Source organism: Chaetura pelagica, unplaced genomic scaffold, assembly GCF_000747805.2.
Source record: "Chaetura pelagica isolate M959 unplaced genomic scaffold, ChaPel_1.0 scaffold414, whole genome shotgun sequence".
Classification (NCBI taxonomy): Eukaryota; Metazoa; Chordata; class Aves; order Apodiformes; family Apodidae; genus Chaetura; species Chaetura pelagica.
Genome location: NW_009952976.1, coordinates 424,931 through 440,572, shown reverse-complemented (window position 1 = coordinate 440,572; position 15,642 = coordinate 424,931). Strand labels below are relative to the sequence as shown.

Sequence of the window (15,642 nt, the reverse complement as noted above, 5' to 3'; positions counted from 1 at the left end):
ATAGCCACCTTCCACCTTGCCAGGGCAGGTGAGCATGGGCTCCTTTGGCAGTGCCTGTAAGGGCTCAGTAAGTGAGTGGAGGCACTGCCAGGGAAGCAGGCAGGTGCAGAGCAGGGCTGATGGACCAAGTGTCCAGCACTTGGGTAGAAAATCAAAATACCATGAAGGGATGCGTTAATTGCTTGGAAGGTTGCTTGGAGGGCTGTTTCAAAAGATTTCTCCAGTGGAAAAAGGAGGAAGGTGGCATTTTAGATGCTCAAGGTACATCTTGCTTTCAGGTGCGTCCACAGGGGATTTAGGAACAGTTTGATCTACTTAAGATGCAAAAGATAGTCCAAGATAGACTGAAAATTTGTAACGAAACTGAAGGACATTATGTTGTTACAACCACATAAACACTCTGTTCCTCTTTCAAAGATAAGCAGATATGATTTCAGATCTTTCTGCTTTTTATTCTCATGTTTTGTACTTCTGATGAACTGTTCTTTCAAGAGAAGGCAACTCTTTCATGCCCACATTGCTGAGGGGAGCTGCTCCAGGTTTGACAGGGAAAAGAAATGTCCTCCTTGAAAGAAGTTATCTATAATCAGTGAAAAGGCTTCTCAAAATTGTAAGGAGAGCCTTTAAATAAAAACAAATAGCAAACAAGAAAGCCAACCCAGTTAAGTTAGTCCCGTGATAAGTAATTCAGCCTACTCTTACTTTTTCTCCACCTGCAGCTCTTCAGCTCTGCTTTCAAAATACCTAGGAATGGAAACAGAAATATGATGCCAGTCCTGATCCCAGAACTGTAGTCAGTCCAAAATGTAAAAGTAAAATGTAAAATATTTAGTTAATAGTTTTAACTCTGTCCATCTTCAGTCTGCAGCCTTTAAGCATTCACTCCTCAGTGAAGTGTCAGTGCTCAGCCCCCACTCTGCTCTGGTGTCATCTCAGGATGTCAGAGATTTACAGATATTGGATAAAACCCCATGTTTTCAAGGAACCTCTTGCAAGCCATTGGAGCTTTCCGAGCCTATTTTGTCCAAGAAAATTTATTTTAGAACCATAACAAGGAGTTTATTCCAGGTCTTTTTCTATTTTGCATGCAATATTTTAGTTCTGGCTATACCCTTGCCAGCACCATGGGCTGTTATTTTGTCATTGTTGCTGCTAATGAAGTAAATAGCTTTGCATTCCAGCTCAAGATAATAACACAGCTATATTCCTAGTTGGCCTTGGCCAAGACAAGCTATTAAAATGAATTTTGTCTCTGAATCACCTTCAGGAGGCGTGGAGTTGGTAGGAAGGCACCAAATAGGCTGAGTCAAAGGCAGGAAAAACCTCTGAGACGAACCTGCCGCTCCAGGCTCCACTAGAACAAAAGCAATAACGTTGCTTGTCTCCTAACACTGTGCAAAGACACGTGTGAGAAAAGGCTCATCTTTTCTGTGTGTTCAAATTACAGCCCTTTTTTTTTTTTTTTTCCCCCTGCCACTTGCACCTCACGGTGAGATGCCTGCGCAGACGGTCTGCAGGCTTTTTGCTGCAGGGAGGTGGGCAACGGGAAACGCAGCGCTGGGCTTCTCCGGCTGCTTCCCAGTTACTGGAGTAATTTTGCTCGGTGGCCTCTGCTCTGAAAGGAGACCAAAAAAAAAAAAAAAAGACAAGAAAAAAAAAAAAGGGCCATTAGATTGTTTCACATGACTTGAACTGTGCAGCGTGATACGATCATTAGAAAGCTGTGACTGTGTTATTTATAACTTTTGATGCTATCTCAGCTTTGTGCAGGCTCCTCTCTGAAGCACCTACCTTGGCAGCTGCCGTCAGCAGCCTCACCTGATGTGGAGACATCTGTGATTGCAGTCACTGGTGGGGATGGTGGGCTGAAGAGATCACCTTTGCATTCGCTACGTGAAGCTGCTGCCTTCTGCTTTGCCTGAGAAAAGGCTTGAGCCCTTTTCTCTCCCACAACCACCACCCCACCCTCTCTTTGACACGGGCTTGTTTCTTTAGCCATGCAGAATTGCATCCGTGCCTGGATCCTGCAGGACCTCAATATGGATCCAGCATTACTCGTTACGTGTGCAAACCTCTTTTAAAAAGAACCCACAAATTTCAGGGCAGCCAGGAAAAATACCTTCTCCTCTGCAACATGAGCCTCTGAGCGGCTGCCAATTAGCTGCTGCAACAGCTCATGATGTCAGGTAGTGTTTTAAAGCCAGAGATTTATAATCCATGGTCACATAAAGTCTACAGCAAATCAAATCTATGATGAAAAAAAAAAAAAAGAAGCCCGTAATAAAAAGATTCAACACAGGAAGTCTGATAAACTGTTAATTTTACTTAGGATAATTACAGTATTTACATCTAGGTAGTGCTGACAGTTCAGCACTTTGATACTCTCTAATGTGACTTATGGAGAGAAGAAAGGAGCTGGGTTGAGGTCATCATTTTCACTCCAGGAACATCGGCTCTCCAGGCAAAGCTCTGATGAGCGTGTGCGTCCCCAGTAGATAAAACTGCCCACAGGTGCCTCCTGTCTGAAGCAGATCTGTCATGCACATCATCCACAGTAGGGCATCTTCATAGGCTACTGCTCTGAGATGACCCTACATCATGCTAAATACTAACGAAGGTGCTACATTTCCAGACAACTCAAAATTCTTGACAAATATCCCAAGGCAGTAAGTGAAAAATGCTGTACTGACCCTAGAAGAGAGAATTGGGAAAGGAGAAAGGAAAAGAGGCCACCTCGTCTTCTAGAAGCTGATTTTGGTGCTTCAGTAGATGGTTTATCAACAGTGGCTGCAGCTCCAGGTATAAAAGAGGCTTCTGTCATCATCCATATCTCTGTTTGGCCAATGCAACCTTCAGCATCATGCTGAGGAAACAGCTGCAAAAGGAGCGATGACTAGGGCTCTAACATCACTTTTCAGCAAAAATGCTGCTGCTGCTATTTGTGTTTTTGAGGACTGGTTGTCTCTTTCTCATGGATGCCATCCTTTCCCTTGGAAGTCTCCAGCTGTAAGCTGGACAAGCCTTGAGGTGAGAGTGGAGATGGTCACAGGGGGACAGGGGATGGGGTTTAGAGTCAGTTCACAGGCTAGTGGTTCCTGCTGCTCCTTCCTCCTCAGGAAGAAGGATTCCTTACAGTCCTTCCCTGCTTCCCCACGGGGTCCCTCCCATGGGAGAGAGTCCTCCAGGAACCTCTCCTTCATGAGTCCTTCCCACGAGGTCCGGAGCTGCTCCAGCCTGGGCTTTCCACAGAGTCACAGGCTGCTCAGGGAACAGCCACCTCCCCTGGCGACCAGGTCTTCCAAAGCTGCGTAATCAGAGTCCACTGGCAGCAAACCAGAGTCCACTGGACAAGTTCACCTCTCCTGGTGCCTACAGGGAATGTTCCACCACGTTCCTCCATGAATGCAGGGGGGCAGTTGCCATTTCACCACAAGCTGCAGGGGAACTTTTGCTTGGGCACCTTCTTCACCTTCTTCCTCATAAACCACCAGGATCTTCACCCCAGCATTGCCTTTCACCTCTCCAGCTCAGCTCTTCTTTCTCTACTGCTCCCCCTGCTCAGGTGTGATCTCAGTTCTTTCGTATGTTAATCTCAGAGGTGCATCTATTGTCCCTCTAATGGCTCCTTGGCTGTGTTTGGAGCAGGGGGAGCTTCTCAGCTTCTTACCAGAACCACTCTTGGGCCCTTCCCCCACTACCAAAAATCCTGCCAAACCAAACCAGCACAGCAAGGATCAAGAAAGCAGGTGTCTGAGCCGAGTTAACAGACATACAGGAGGAAAAGGCAGCAAACAAGGAACCTCCAGGCTGCTGCAGTGGAGAGGGTAAATTCAGCAAAAAGGCAGGATGTGGTGCATCCCCATGCCCGGGTCTGGCATTAGCTGCTGCTAATTTTCAACAGACCTTTCATTTGAGATCTCAAATGTGTTTTGTTTTGTTTGTTTGTTGTTTGCTTGTTTTGTTTTGTTTTGTTGCAGCTGGGATCATCACTGGCAATGGCACGATGTGAAGGCCCATCAAGCTGCACCATCACAGGGCTGAACTTTGGGCAGCACCCCTTTCTGTGTTCGATGAGGAGAGGCTGGAAAGCAGCTGAAGAAAGTGAGCCAACCAGCCAAAGTCCCCTTCTTGTGAAGGAGTCAAGTGGCAGAGAGAGAAAACAGACCTTCCAGCAACTTGTAGCTTGGTTTCCAGGATTGGATGCAACTTCAGCTCAGGTGAGCAAAAAATCATCCCACTGACCCCCTCATGCTAAGGAGGGAGGAAAAGCACTGCTGATGCCTCAGGATCTCCATGGGAACTGGATAAGGGAAGGGACGAGTGGAAGACAAGAGCAGAGAGCAGACCTAAGCGGGCAGCAGGGAACAGGGAGAGGATGCAAGTGGGGCGAGCAGTACCAAGCTGGCTGCAAAACCTGCTGCATTTGGGGACAAAACGAAGCAATGTGTTTCCTCACAGCAGGGTAAAGCTGGCAGCAATGTTGGTGGAGTGAGTTTGTGGGGAAAAGCAAAAGCAGGCAAGAAGAGCTTGCTCTTCCGCAGGTTTTGTGGGGAGGGGAAAAACAGGATGAGCAAAGCTGGGAGACAAGGGATGCTTCTCCACACCCATCCTCCTCCTTCCCTCCAGCCCCTTTGGGAATCTGCAGTAGGGAAATGGCAGCAGCAGTGTCAACTCCTCCCAGTTCTCTCCAGCAATGGCCTGGGGGCCTATGAGCAGTGGTGGCTTTTACCCAGGCTGGGGTGAGCAACCTGGGGTGTCAGTGCCCACTGAGCCAACCCAAAGCCTCATCGTTGTCCACCAAAGGGCTTGCCCCTTCACTGGATGGAAAAGCCACTGCTGTAGGGCAGAAGTAAAGGAGTTCTTGGTGGTCCAAAGAAAGGACCAGCAGCAGGCTGGCCATGTGCAACCCGTGGACATGAGCTCTGTACTGTGCAAGTCCAGCCTCTCTGCTATTTCATGATGGCATCACATTCCCACTGCTGAAGAACAATGTGGGAGCATTCCCACACTGCTGAGAGGAGCTTGTACCCTCCACCAACACCTGCACTGGCAGCCCACACTTGCTGGGACATCTCCTTGCCTGCCTCTTGATGGGAGCAATGTCTTGGGCAAGCATAAGCAGCTACTTAGTCTTGATTTCTGCCCATCTCTTTCTAGTTGAGGGAATGAAACCCACAATAGTGCCAGTCAGGAAAATAGTGATGTTGCCATCCTCTGCCCTGATACTTTTGGAGGAGCGAGTTTTCCAGAAACAGTGCAGATCTTCCTGCTTTGGGTGCATCTCTCCTGGAAGCTCAGCTCTGCCTGCACTGGCTCACACAACACTGGTGCTGCTTGAGTCATCTTCACAGCAGCTTTGCTGAGCAGTTTGTGGCCCCAGACTACTTCAGGAGAGGACAGATGGATCTTCACTTGCCTGCACACAGAGGCTACTCCTGCTCCCTCTCTGGAAGGTGTACTTTCACACGTGTGAGTTTGGTTTCACCACCATGCCTGACTGCACAGTGGTGGGAGCAGCTCCCAGGGCTTCTCCACAAGGGCTGTGGGCACAGGGCCACCCAAAGCAGTTGCAAAGCTTCCTCATCCCAACTCAAATATCTGCATATCTGCAGATACTCCTTCCCCATCTGAGGCAGGAGCACACAACCGTGAAGTTCACTCCCTGGAGTGCTGCTACAAGCCTGGGAAACTGGTTCAGGCTTCAGCCACTCCTCCGAAACAAGACAGCAAACTCCTGACGGCCTGCCTTTATGTATGGCTCATCAGGTCATCTTGAGGGGGAAACTCAACACCCTGAGCTTCCCCCTCAAACTGCTGCTCAGTCTGGTTGCTGATTGTCCCCTCCTACTTCCACACAGGCCAATGAGCCATCTCGGTGCCACATCATCCAGATTCTGGCCCTTTAAATGCAAGAGCAGCAAAAGAATTGGCACACCAGGCACAGCTGATGCCGCACAGCACCTGGAGCTCACTGCCTCCTTTCCAGAAGGAAGAGATGGAAGCTGCTGTCTGGTCATTTTGGCCTGCATGGTGCTCTCTCCATTAGGGCCTGCTCAGTGATGCTGCTTGTCTCAGCTGACAAGCTTGTGGAAAGTATCCAAAATGTCAAAATTGCCTTCTGCTCTGCAGCAGGTCTACCAGTGATTTGTTTTTCTCTAAGATGGGCAGCTGCAGGACACGCTACTCTCTGCATTTTTAACCACCATCTCCTCCTGGTTTTATTTTTGTGTCCACAGCTCAGACACATCCTCCATTTATAGGACAGGTAAATGGCCTGTCATTGTTCTCTCAGTCATTGTTTCTCTCCTGCACACCTGTCTTCCCCCTGAGATGCTTAGAAATGTGTCCAGCTCCTCCTTCAACCCCAAAATGCTGTTTGTATTTTGCAAGAATGGGAAGCTTGTTGTCAAAAATGAGTGTTGCTTCAGGAAAAACATAAAAGAGGGAGGGAGTGGGCTTTCCCCCTCCCACCACATCCAGCAGAGATGGAAGTCAAACCATGTCAGGGCAGAGAAATGCCAACTTGAGTGAACAACCATGCCATGGGGAAGTGGGGCTCTGTGCCTTTGGATAAAACAGATCCCTCTTACCTGCACTTGATGCTGCCTGTGCTGTGGAGCTTCTCTTAGGTCACTTGCTGAATTTTTTATTTCTCCCCCCAAACACAACCCTTCACATGTGCTACAAAAACGGGGCTGCTGGCAGCCCTGGGCTGGAGCTGCTGTAGGTCATCACAGAGCTCAGGCCCTTTGCAGTGGGGGAACAGCAGCAAGGTCATCTCAATGGGCAGCAGATGAAAAAGGATTTTCTTTCCCAGCTCTGTATTGGCTGCTGATTTTCAGTCTGTATTTTCCTATCTGAAATAAAATTTAATACTTATGGCTGTACCAGAACAGAGGTTCAAAGGGTTTGGGAGGAGAGTGCCTGTAGCCTGCCATTAGGAAGGGTCTATTTAAAAGGAGGAAAAAAAATAATTAAAAAAATAAAAGGAATAAAAATTACAAAAAGAAACTGTCTTCTTGCAGGCACAGCCTCGAGCAAATGCACACAGAGCTATGAAGGAGAGGGAAATGCCTGCACTCATGTGTCTGTCCCCAGCCAAAAACAAATGCTCAGGGCAATATAGAGAGACTGAAGGGAGACACAATTATGTAGCTGGATCCAAAATAAAGTTCTCAAGGAAATAAATTCCCTGATCAGAGAGCATCTGGGTTCCAGGTCCTGAAAAATCAAACACTGCAATCAAAATGGACAATCATAAACATGGACATCTGACATTTTACTCATCTGGACTGGACATGAAATAGGAGTTCAGATCCCAGGGAATAGCACTAAGCCTGGATATTCCACTGCCTTTCCCCTCCCCCTTCTGTTCCATTCCTACCTCCATCACCAAAACCATCTTGCAAATTCAGGATGACCTTTCTACCAACTAAATCTGGTAAATAAATGGTTCAGCTATAAACTCTGGATTTGAGTTGTTCCTTTTTTCTTCTTCAGGGTGGAAAACAGCAAACTGTGTAATTTCAGAGCACTGACACCAGCTGATAAAATAATCCTGATATTTGCTTGCTGCAGATTAAAGAAAGCCTCAGCAATTACAGAAAAACCTGCAAGTTTTGGTTCTGTCAGCGACCATCTTTATTCCCTATCACTATAATACACTAATGTTTAACATCAGCTATCAAATTTCCCATCCTCAATAACTCGCAAAAAAAGTGTTAATCCAAAGGTGGCATTATGAAAAGCCAATGAAAGAATGTACAGTATCTGCTGCTGCTGACATGAAGGGATGCTGCCTCTTGTAGTGGGAATAATTTATTTGACCTTGTTTGAGTTCCCAGTATATGCTAGGGGCCAAAATTTGAAGCAGTGAGGAGGATACCTGGCCATTCGGCACGGAAGACACAAAATAAAACATCATGTAGTTTTTCAGAGTAACAACTTTGGGCCAGTAAGAACCACAGCTTGGCTTGAACTTGGAAAACACCAGTAGAAAGCTGACCAGGAATTAGTTTGTTCATACACTGTTTACTTTCAACTTTCCAGACAATCTAGCATGGGAATTTCCTGAGTTTCCTTTCACCTGACACATGAAAGGGCTTTAATAAGCCCTGATAAAAACTAACATTCAGCTCATGTTCCTCAAACTAAATAGATGGAACTGGGAATAGTTAAGTGAAATTTTCCTCCACACGGAAGCTGGTCTAGTCAAAGTGAAGGGCAGAAACAAGAGACAGCAGTTTCTAATGACACAACCTCTACTTGTATAGATCATAATTTCAAGTCAGCTGCATGTCCACATGAAGTGCTATTTACATAAATTACACTTCGCCAGGCCAAGTCCTGCACCCATTGCACTGCACAATGAAGCTTAATGCCAGCCTTGCTGAGCCAGAGGTGTGGCTCTCCACTGCGTGGGAGTAAGACCAAACCCACAAGTATGTCACTCTGCCCCAAACTGGGCATAGTGACAAGAGTTGCCTGGCCTGAGTTGCCTCACTGAAGTTGCCAGTTTCCCTCATTCACTGACTGCCCACTCCTGAACACAAGACAAAAAACTCTGACAGGAAGCTCCAGCAAGATTTTATTCCATGGTATACAACAGGAGGAAATAAAGATTAAAGAATTGTATACATTGCTGATTTTTCAAGTTGCTAAAACAAACCCATTGTGACCAGAACAACTGAAGCTGACAACGTAACAAGAAGGGTGGTGACCATCTCTCTAGTGTCCATACCTGCAAATATATAATAATTAATGCTTTTTTTTTTTCTTTTTTAATTAGGTTTTCATACACAGTGCCGATTTGGGCAGCTTTATTCTCATTCTACCACAATGTAATCAACATGTAAACCAGATAAAAGTGAAATGCTATGTTATGGAAGCCTTAGGAAGTTCTCCACATTTCACTTCCCCTAAAAGTCTATCCAGGTACTAGTGAGAAGAGAGACTGAGCAATCCACAGTAGCATATGCAAGAGACCATCAGTATCATCATCTTTTGCCCAAGGACCCACTTCAAATCTATTCTGCATGAAAGCAAGGCCAAAGCCTCTATCTGGCCAAAGCCCCAGATGTATTACTGAGGACCCATAAGAACATATTTATTCTTGTCTCCATTTATCATCATGCTGTACATGTAGTATTAAGTCACTAGCCAGGCAACATGGGCTCAGGTCTCATTAAGTGTTCATTAAAACACCTTAATATCAAAACTATGGTACTCAAGTTGCCATGTCAATGACAATTTGCACAACTGATAGTGAGCCAGATCCCAAAGACAATCCTGAACAGCTATAATATCTGCTTTGTTTTAATCTGGACTCTGGTTAAATTAGTATGTTTTGGGTTTGTTGTGTTTTTTTTAAAGGGAGTGGGGGAGAAAGAAAATCCACAGTTAAGAAAAGATTAATGGATAAATGGTGCAGAATGAAGCAAGTGACTGGCACACTTCCCAAAGACTCTTAATGTACAATTATCTGTCAATTACTCTTTTAAAAAAATTACTCATGGATTTCCTGTATTATTCTAACAACAGACCTAAAAATACAAAACAAAACAAGAGTATAGAAACTATGAATAAATGGCCCAAGACTGTGACAACAGCTACATGGACATTTGATTTCCAAATGCTAGGAAATCAGCTGTATTCATTTCCGAGCCTACAAGAGTTTTTTAAAAAAACAACGAAGATACAGAGGGATCCAATAAGACTCCTGGTACCTTAGCAGAAGTGCTTTGGAACACAGCAAGGTGGAGAAAAAAAACCTTTCCCAGCAACAACTATGCCCTCAGACCCACAAATGAGAGAGATCACCCACATATCTGACATTGATAATTTCTATGAATGAAAGACAATTGGATTTTTTAATCTTGAGATCTGTGCAGGATACCTACTTTTGGAACTCCCATTCCCTGTTGTCCAGTGGACATACTTGGCGAGTTTTGAGCCAGCGAGAGATGCAGTGGAAGTGGAAAGCATGCTGGAAGAGAAAGTCCAGATCACATCATTTCAGAACACATGAATGTATCTCAAAATGAAAACTACCATTGAAAGCATCACGGTGAGAAGAGAGTAGAAAGTGCTTGCAGAAAAAGGTGGGGAGGACTAATGAGCCAGCTCACTGGTAAATACCATGGGATTGATCCACATCTTCAGAGAGGAAGGTAACGTCAGTGAAATGGCAGCAGGGAGCCTGCTCCACAGTGCATGCAGTGGCATGAAACTGACTTCTGATGAAGGAGAGAAGGCAGAGTTTAGGAGCTGCTAAAATTGGCAGAGCAGATGCTGATAAGATGCATAATCAGAAAGAGAAGAAAGAAGATTTCATAGTGAGTAGGAGGGATGATATGTACATATACATGCTGAAGCTTCCTGCCAGTCTTCTGGACAAACTGAAGCCTGAATAAAAAGGAACTTGCAGAACTAGAAAAAAAAAAAATCTCAACTGCATGTTTAATAAGGATATCCTTTTTTTCAATATCCCATGTAGCTACTTAAAAACAAGGTTTCACTTATGGTAAATTGCACACAAAATCATTATTTTGAGACACTAGAATGTTCTAACATGGTTGAAAAACTGCCCATCTTCCACAAACAGAATTGCAACATTTTTAGTCTTGTTCCAGGATTATCATGCTGTAGCATGATCCCACACCACAGTAAAGATGGGACTGATGAACAGGTAGTTTATTCCAGTATGGAAAACTGTATCTTCCAGCTTAGGCTAGCTAGGAAGCATAAGTTTGAGTTCACATGTTAGTGGGACCCTGCACAAAGGAGCGCATATGCCAACAAATTGAAGAGCTGGAGATTACACCCTAGAACCTATTTGATCTTCCTCCAAAAGGGGAAGCAAAGCACCTAGTTACTCCATATTGACTCCTTGAATCAGCCTGCACAAAGACAAATCAAGCCTGCTGACATCCAAGTAATCCTATTACCAGGGAGTAAAAAGGCATAGCTCCTAGGCAGAACCTTGATCAGGAAAACCATGCTCAGAATGAAAGATATATTATTTAAAAAAAAAAGCCTATCTTCCTCCCTTCTCCTCTGTGTCTTCCATATTATATCTCTCCAACTTTTATTCTTTCATTCTTTTTTTTTTCTTTTCTCTCTCCTTTCTACTCTCTACACTCTACTAAACATACAGTGTTTAAAGTTCTTTTTTTCTGGTGGATTATCTGAAACATTTCATTGAACTCGTTTTGTCCTGAGTCATGAACAAAGGGGCTAGAATCACCACACATGAGCTCCACCATAAAACAGTTCTCCTTACATTGCAGACACCCCATGCAACTGTGCACTCTTCAGAGGTAGCTGATGCTTGGTTTGCTTGACATTCTATGCCTGTGAAAACAAAAATTAAACACATAAAGGCACAGGAAGAAGATGTACATGCAACACCAACTGGTAGAGTTCTTCATAACAGCAAGAAGAGGGGAGAAGTTTTTTGGGTCTATTGCATTTACTGCATCAGGAAGTGTCAAGAGCTGTTGATTTAATATGTACTGTTTTCCCAAAAGTGTCAGATCAAAACATACTTCATCCTGCTTTCCTCCTACGTTTTTAGTCTTCCAAATTTTCAAAGGGCAAAAGCACATAGCTCACCTACTGGTAACACGTCTGCTTTCCAGATTTTAAGGATAAATATTTTTAATTTGTGTTTTAATACATGTCTTTTAACAATCAGTTGCAGTAGCAGAGCTGTGAAAGAAAGTTTACTTAAACTTCTTACTGAGGTTTCTCCAAACATAAATTCACTGTCTTATGAGACATTATGTACTATCAGTTACATTTACAAATTAATTTGTTCATGTAATGCTGGAGTTTGCTGGTCTTTCTTGTAAGCACAGCTCAAAGATACACAATAGAAAGTACACTTCAAAATGTATTTTTTTAACTTGTTACACATTAGATCCAAGTACCTAGGATTATTCTAAAAAACCTAAATAGGATTATGGGTTTGGGTTATGTTTTACTTTTTGTGTCAGATGGCATAGATGAAGGAGATGACAGAGAGAAAAGAAGGAAGAACAGCACTGAGGAAATAAATCCAGCAACTTGGTTCTCCATTCTAGAGCCTGAAAAATTTACTTCTGCTCTAGCTCAAGAAGAAAATTCAGAAGGAAAAAAAATAAATTTCAAACTCTTCCAGAGCCAGCACCACAAACTTCTGAGACCAACATCTTACTTTGTGCAAAATAATGGTTTCTTTAAAAGTCAAGCCCAAATGATCTGAAAAAAACATGCTAAGATGATCAGCTTAGAATTTGATACACAGGCTGTTGCTTGCTTGTTTTGCAAATCTGTTTTTCCTGGCAAAGAAAATGTCTGAATGAAATATTCTCTGTTGGATGGAACTTTAAGTAACCTGGTCTAGTAGGAGGTGTCCCTGCCCATGCAGGGGGGTTGGAACTGGATGACCTTTAAGGTCCCTTCCAACCCAAACCATTCTATGATTCTATGAAAAGGAATTCAATTCACCAATTAAAGATTCAGAAATTTTCAAAGTCCACACGTTTGGCTGAAAAATGTAATCTTTATTTGCTCTGTCCTATTCATCCCTTTCTCAGTCTTTCACTCCTTCAGGTGTGGTGATGATGTACAACATAAGAGAAAGGCTCATTTTTCCTGATATGTGAAAGAGATCAGTTAACCTTGGTCACAAGAAACTACCCAAAACAAGACTGAGGTCTAAGGAAACTTGGTAGCAACAACTGTTCTGCAAGATTTGAATGAACCATTATTTATTATATTATTTATATCAAGATATGATATACCACAGCAGGGTCCAAACCTCAATCCCTGGCCTGCCTACAGATGAGAAAAAAAATGTAGTTTATCTGAACTGTCTGATGTCTTATTTCCCTAAGCCCTCAATACATACAGCAATAAAACTATGTCTGATTAAGAAAATAGATGCTCAAGAACCCTGAAAAGCTTCAATGACTTTGGACATCTGTTTAAAATTTGACATCTGAGATTGCTGAAACAATTTTACTCATACTGCAGTATGGACTCATGGTCTTGCTCAGTATCATGGGGGATATTATATTAAGTTTTAAATATCTGGCCTGAGTCTGTACAGTAACAGAGAAAAGGTGAGAAGATAAGTAATAGGAAAAGGAGAGAAAATTCATCTGAAGGAAAAGTCAACTGGTAAGCAAACTCAGCAAGCCTCTGCTGAAAGCAAAGAAAATATTCCAGCACACAATATACTTATCATGTTTCTTCTCCTCTTTCCCCACTGGAAACATGACACTAGTCCATCTATTCCTCTTTTATGTGATTTTGTCTTTTTTTTTCTCCTTCTTTCTCAGTGGCCCTTACCTGTGAGCTGTATGCTCTGGAACACAATACAATTTACAGTTTTTTCAGGCTTTAAAGGACTCTGTATTTTCACTGGGAGTGAGAGGGAAGAAAGATGGTTTAGGTAAGGAAGAAAAGCAGCACTGGAATTCATGTTAGTGTTACTCAAACATTCGCTGACAAGCAAATAGTCTAAAACAGGACAATCCCAAAAGCTTAAGAGGATAGATGAACTTTTGCAGAAATAGCTGAGGAGGACTTCTCTGGTGGTGATGTAAGGCTGTTCCAACAATACACCCAGATTTAACTCCCTCATCAAACAGGCTGGAGACCACTGCTGGCACTACTACCTTTGGCTATCAAATAAGGGCCTCCCAAAAGCTGAAGTACTTTTTGGTCTCCTGCTTGCCTCATTTCAGAAAAGGACAATATGCCAACAAAGAAATAAACCAAATGAACAATCTGTCACAGAACGAAAGCTGATGATTCTGGCACTTGAAAGAAAGAGAAACTATCTACTGGCTGCTGACCCCAAAGAAGCGATGAGTCTGACAGCCATGGGTGCTGGAGAAATACTGAATGGCTCTTCTGTTGCCTGCTTTAAACAAAGTGTCTGGAGGTGAGGGCAGAAAGATACAGCTAAAACCTGAAATACCTGTAAACAATTGTGAAAGATGCAATGGAAGCATTTCAACTCATGGAGTTACAGAAACTCAAGTTATATAATGGCAACTCCTGAATCTTGGCATCTACTAAGAACCATGCCTCTTCCTATACATTTTCTATTTCAGAAATCTCTATATTTACCTAACAAGTAAAGCAACCTAAGAGTTAAGTAGCCATAGTGGCAGGTAACAGAAATAAAGTACAAGTCTTCTGTTCACAGCTACAGTGACAGTGCAATGCACTGGTAAATTTGACAAGAGCTCCTGAAAGCGGCTGCTGCTTGAGCACGGGTAACCACTGTATGGCTTCCCCTTTGTCTTACATGTTCACAGAGACAGAGAATGGTTTGGGTTGGGATGGATCCATAAAGATCATCTAGTTTCAACCCTCCTGCATGGGCAGGGACACCTCCCACTAGACCAAGTTGCTCAAAACCCCATACAACCTGGCCTTGAACACTTTCAGGAATGGGGCTTCCACAAGCTCCCTGGGCAACCTGTTCCAGTGTCTATGTTGCCTTCTTGTTATCCCTAAGGTGAAGAATTGAGGTCTCCAATGCGTTTTTTCAAACTTTAGAGGAACTTGAGATTTTTCCCTTTGCAATTATCTGCAGTTTCATGGGAATTACTTGCAGATTTGACTATAAATACTTACTTACCCTAAATCCCCTCCCCATCACATTATCATATGATTCCTTCTACTTACAATCCACTTCTATGACACTCAGTATTTCCTGTTAGTATCATCCTGGCTAAATATATGCACACAGCTATCACCTTCCACTCCTATTTGTGACTTAGCAAACTATATATAATTAGTTCTGTTTTTTTCTTTTCATAAACCCAAAATTGTTCAACCTGTTAAGCATCGTGAGATTCTTCTTTGGATTCCATGCAATGTAAGTACTTTTGTGAAGCTGGAATATGGAATATGAATTGTGTTACTTAGTATCTTACTATCAAAGGAAGGGGACAGTATTTTGATGGCACATTTTACACAGTTTAGAACTATAGTGGTTACCTTATTACAATACCACATTCCATATTTCAGATCAGAGGGTAACCCACTATACTAAACATAGTGTTTAGTGAACCCTCCCCAACTTGCCATGTTGCAATGACAGCACCAGAGAGCAAGCCTTTGAAGAATCAAGTAAAAGCTAAATAGGACCTGGGTCTTTCCAGAGAAGAATGAAAACAAAACACTGACAATCTACACATTCCTTCTGTACACTGAATACAAGCCATACTGAGGGGAGAGGAATCCCTTGGCCATATTGTTACCAAGTCATAATGCACGTACACCAGGAGAACTGCAAGACACTTTAACGTGGTTACATCCTTGCTTTTGGATGCCTGACTTGATAATATTAAGAGTAGCCCATTAGCATGGCTGGCGTTACTTATCACTCTTTTAATGTTTTCCCTTTCCACATTTCTCTTCATCACCAGGAGAGAGAGACATTTGTATTCTGCATTTTATCAAATTGAATCTTGTGTTGTTCTTCCCTGCACATTCTATTAATTTTTCCTCAATTTCCCATCACTTCACATCTTATGTTTGAAAATCTAATTAAAGCGTTGTTTAACAACATTAATGATCTCTAACAAGGAAGTAAGTAAATCCAGAGACAACACTCATCTTGGAACACTAATTTAGACA

General features: G+C 43.1%; 1 protein-coding gene across 1 annotated transcript in view; it reads right to left on the bottom strand.

The window, feature by feature from the left end:
• Positions 1-9,505: 9,505 nt before the first annotated feature.
• Positions 9,506-15,642, bottom strand: part of RBX1 (ring-box 1, E3 ubiquitin protein ligase) — an 11,088-nt gene continuing 4,951 nt past the window's right edge. The window contains exons 3-5 of the mRNA XM_009996370.1: positions 11,282-11,352; positions 9,900-9,985; positions 9,506-9,542 (exon numbers count right to left, since the gene is read on the bottom strand). Coding sequence (XP_009994672.1) covers positions 9,506-9,542; positions 9,900-9,985; positions 11,282-11,352 — 194 coding nt within the window. The remainder of the gene's footprint in view (positions 9,543-9,899; positions 9,986-11,281; positions 11,353-15,642) is intronic.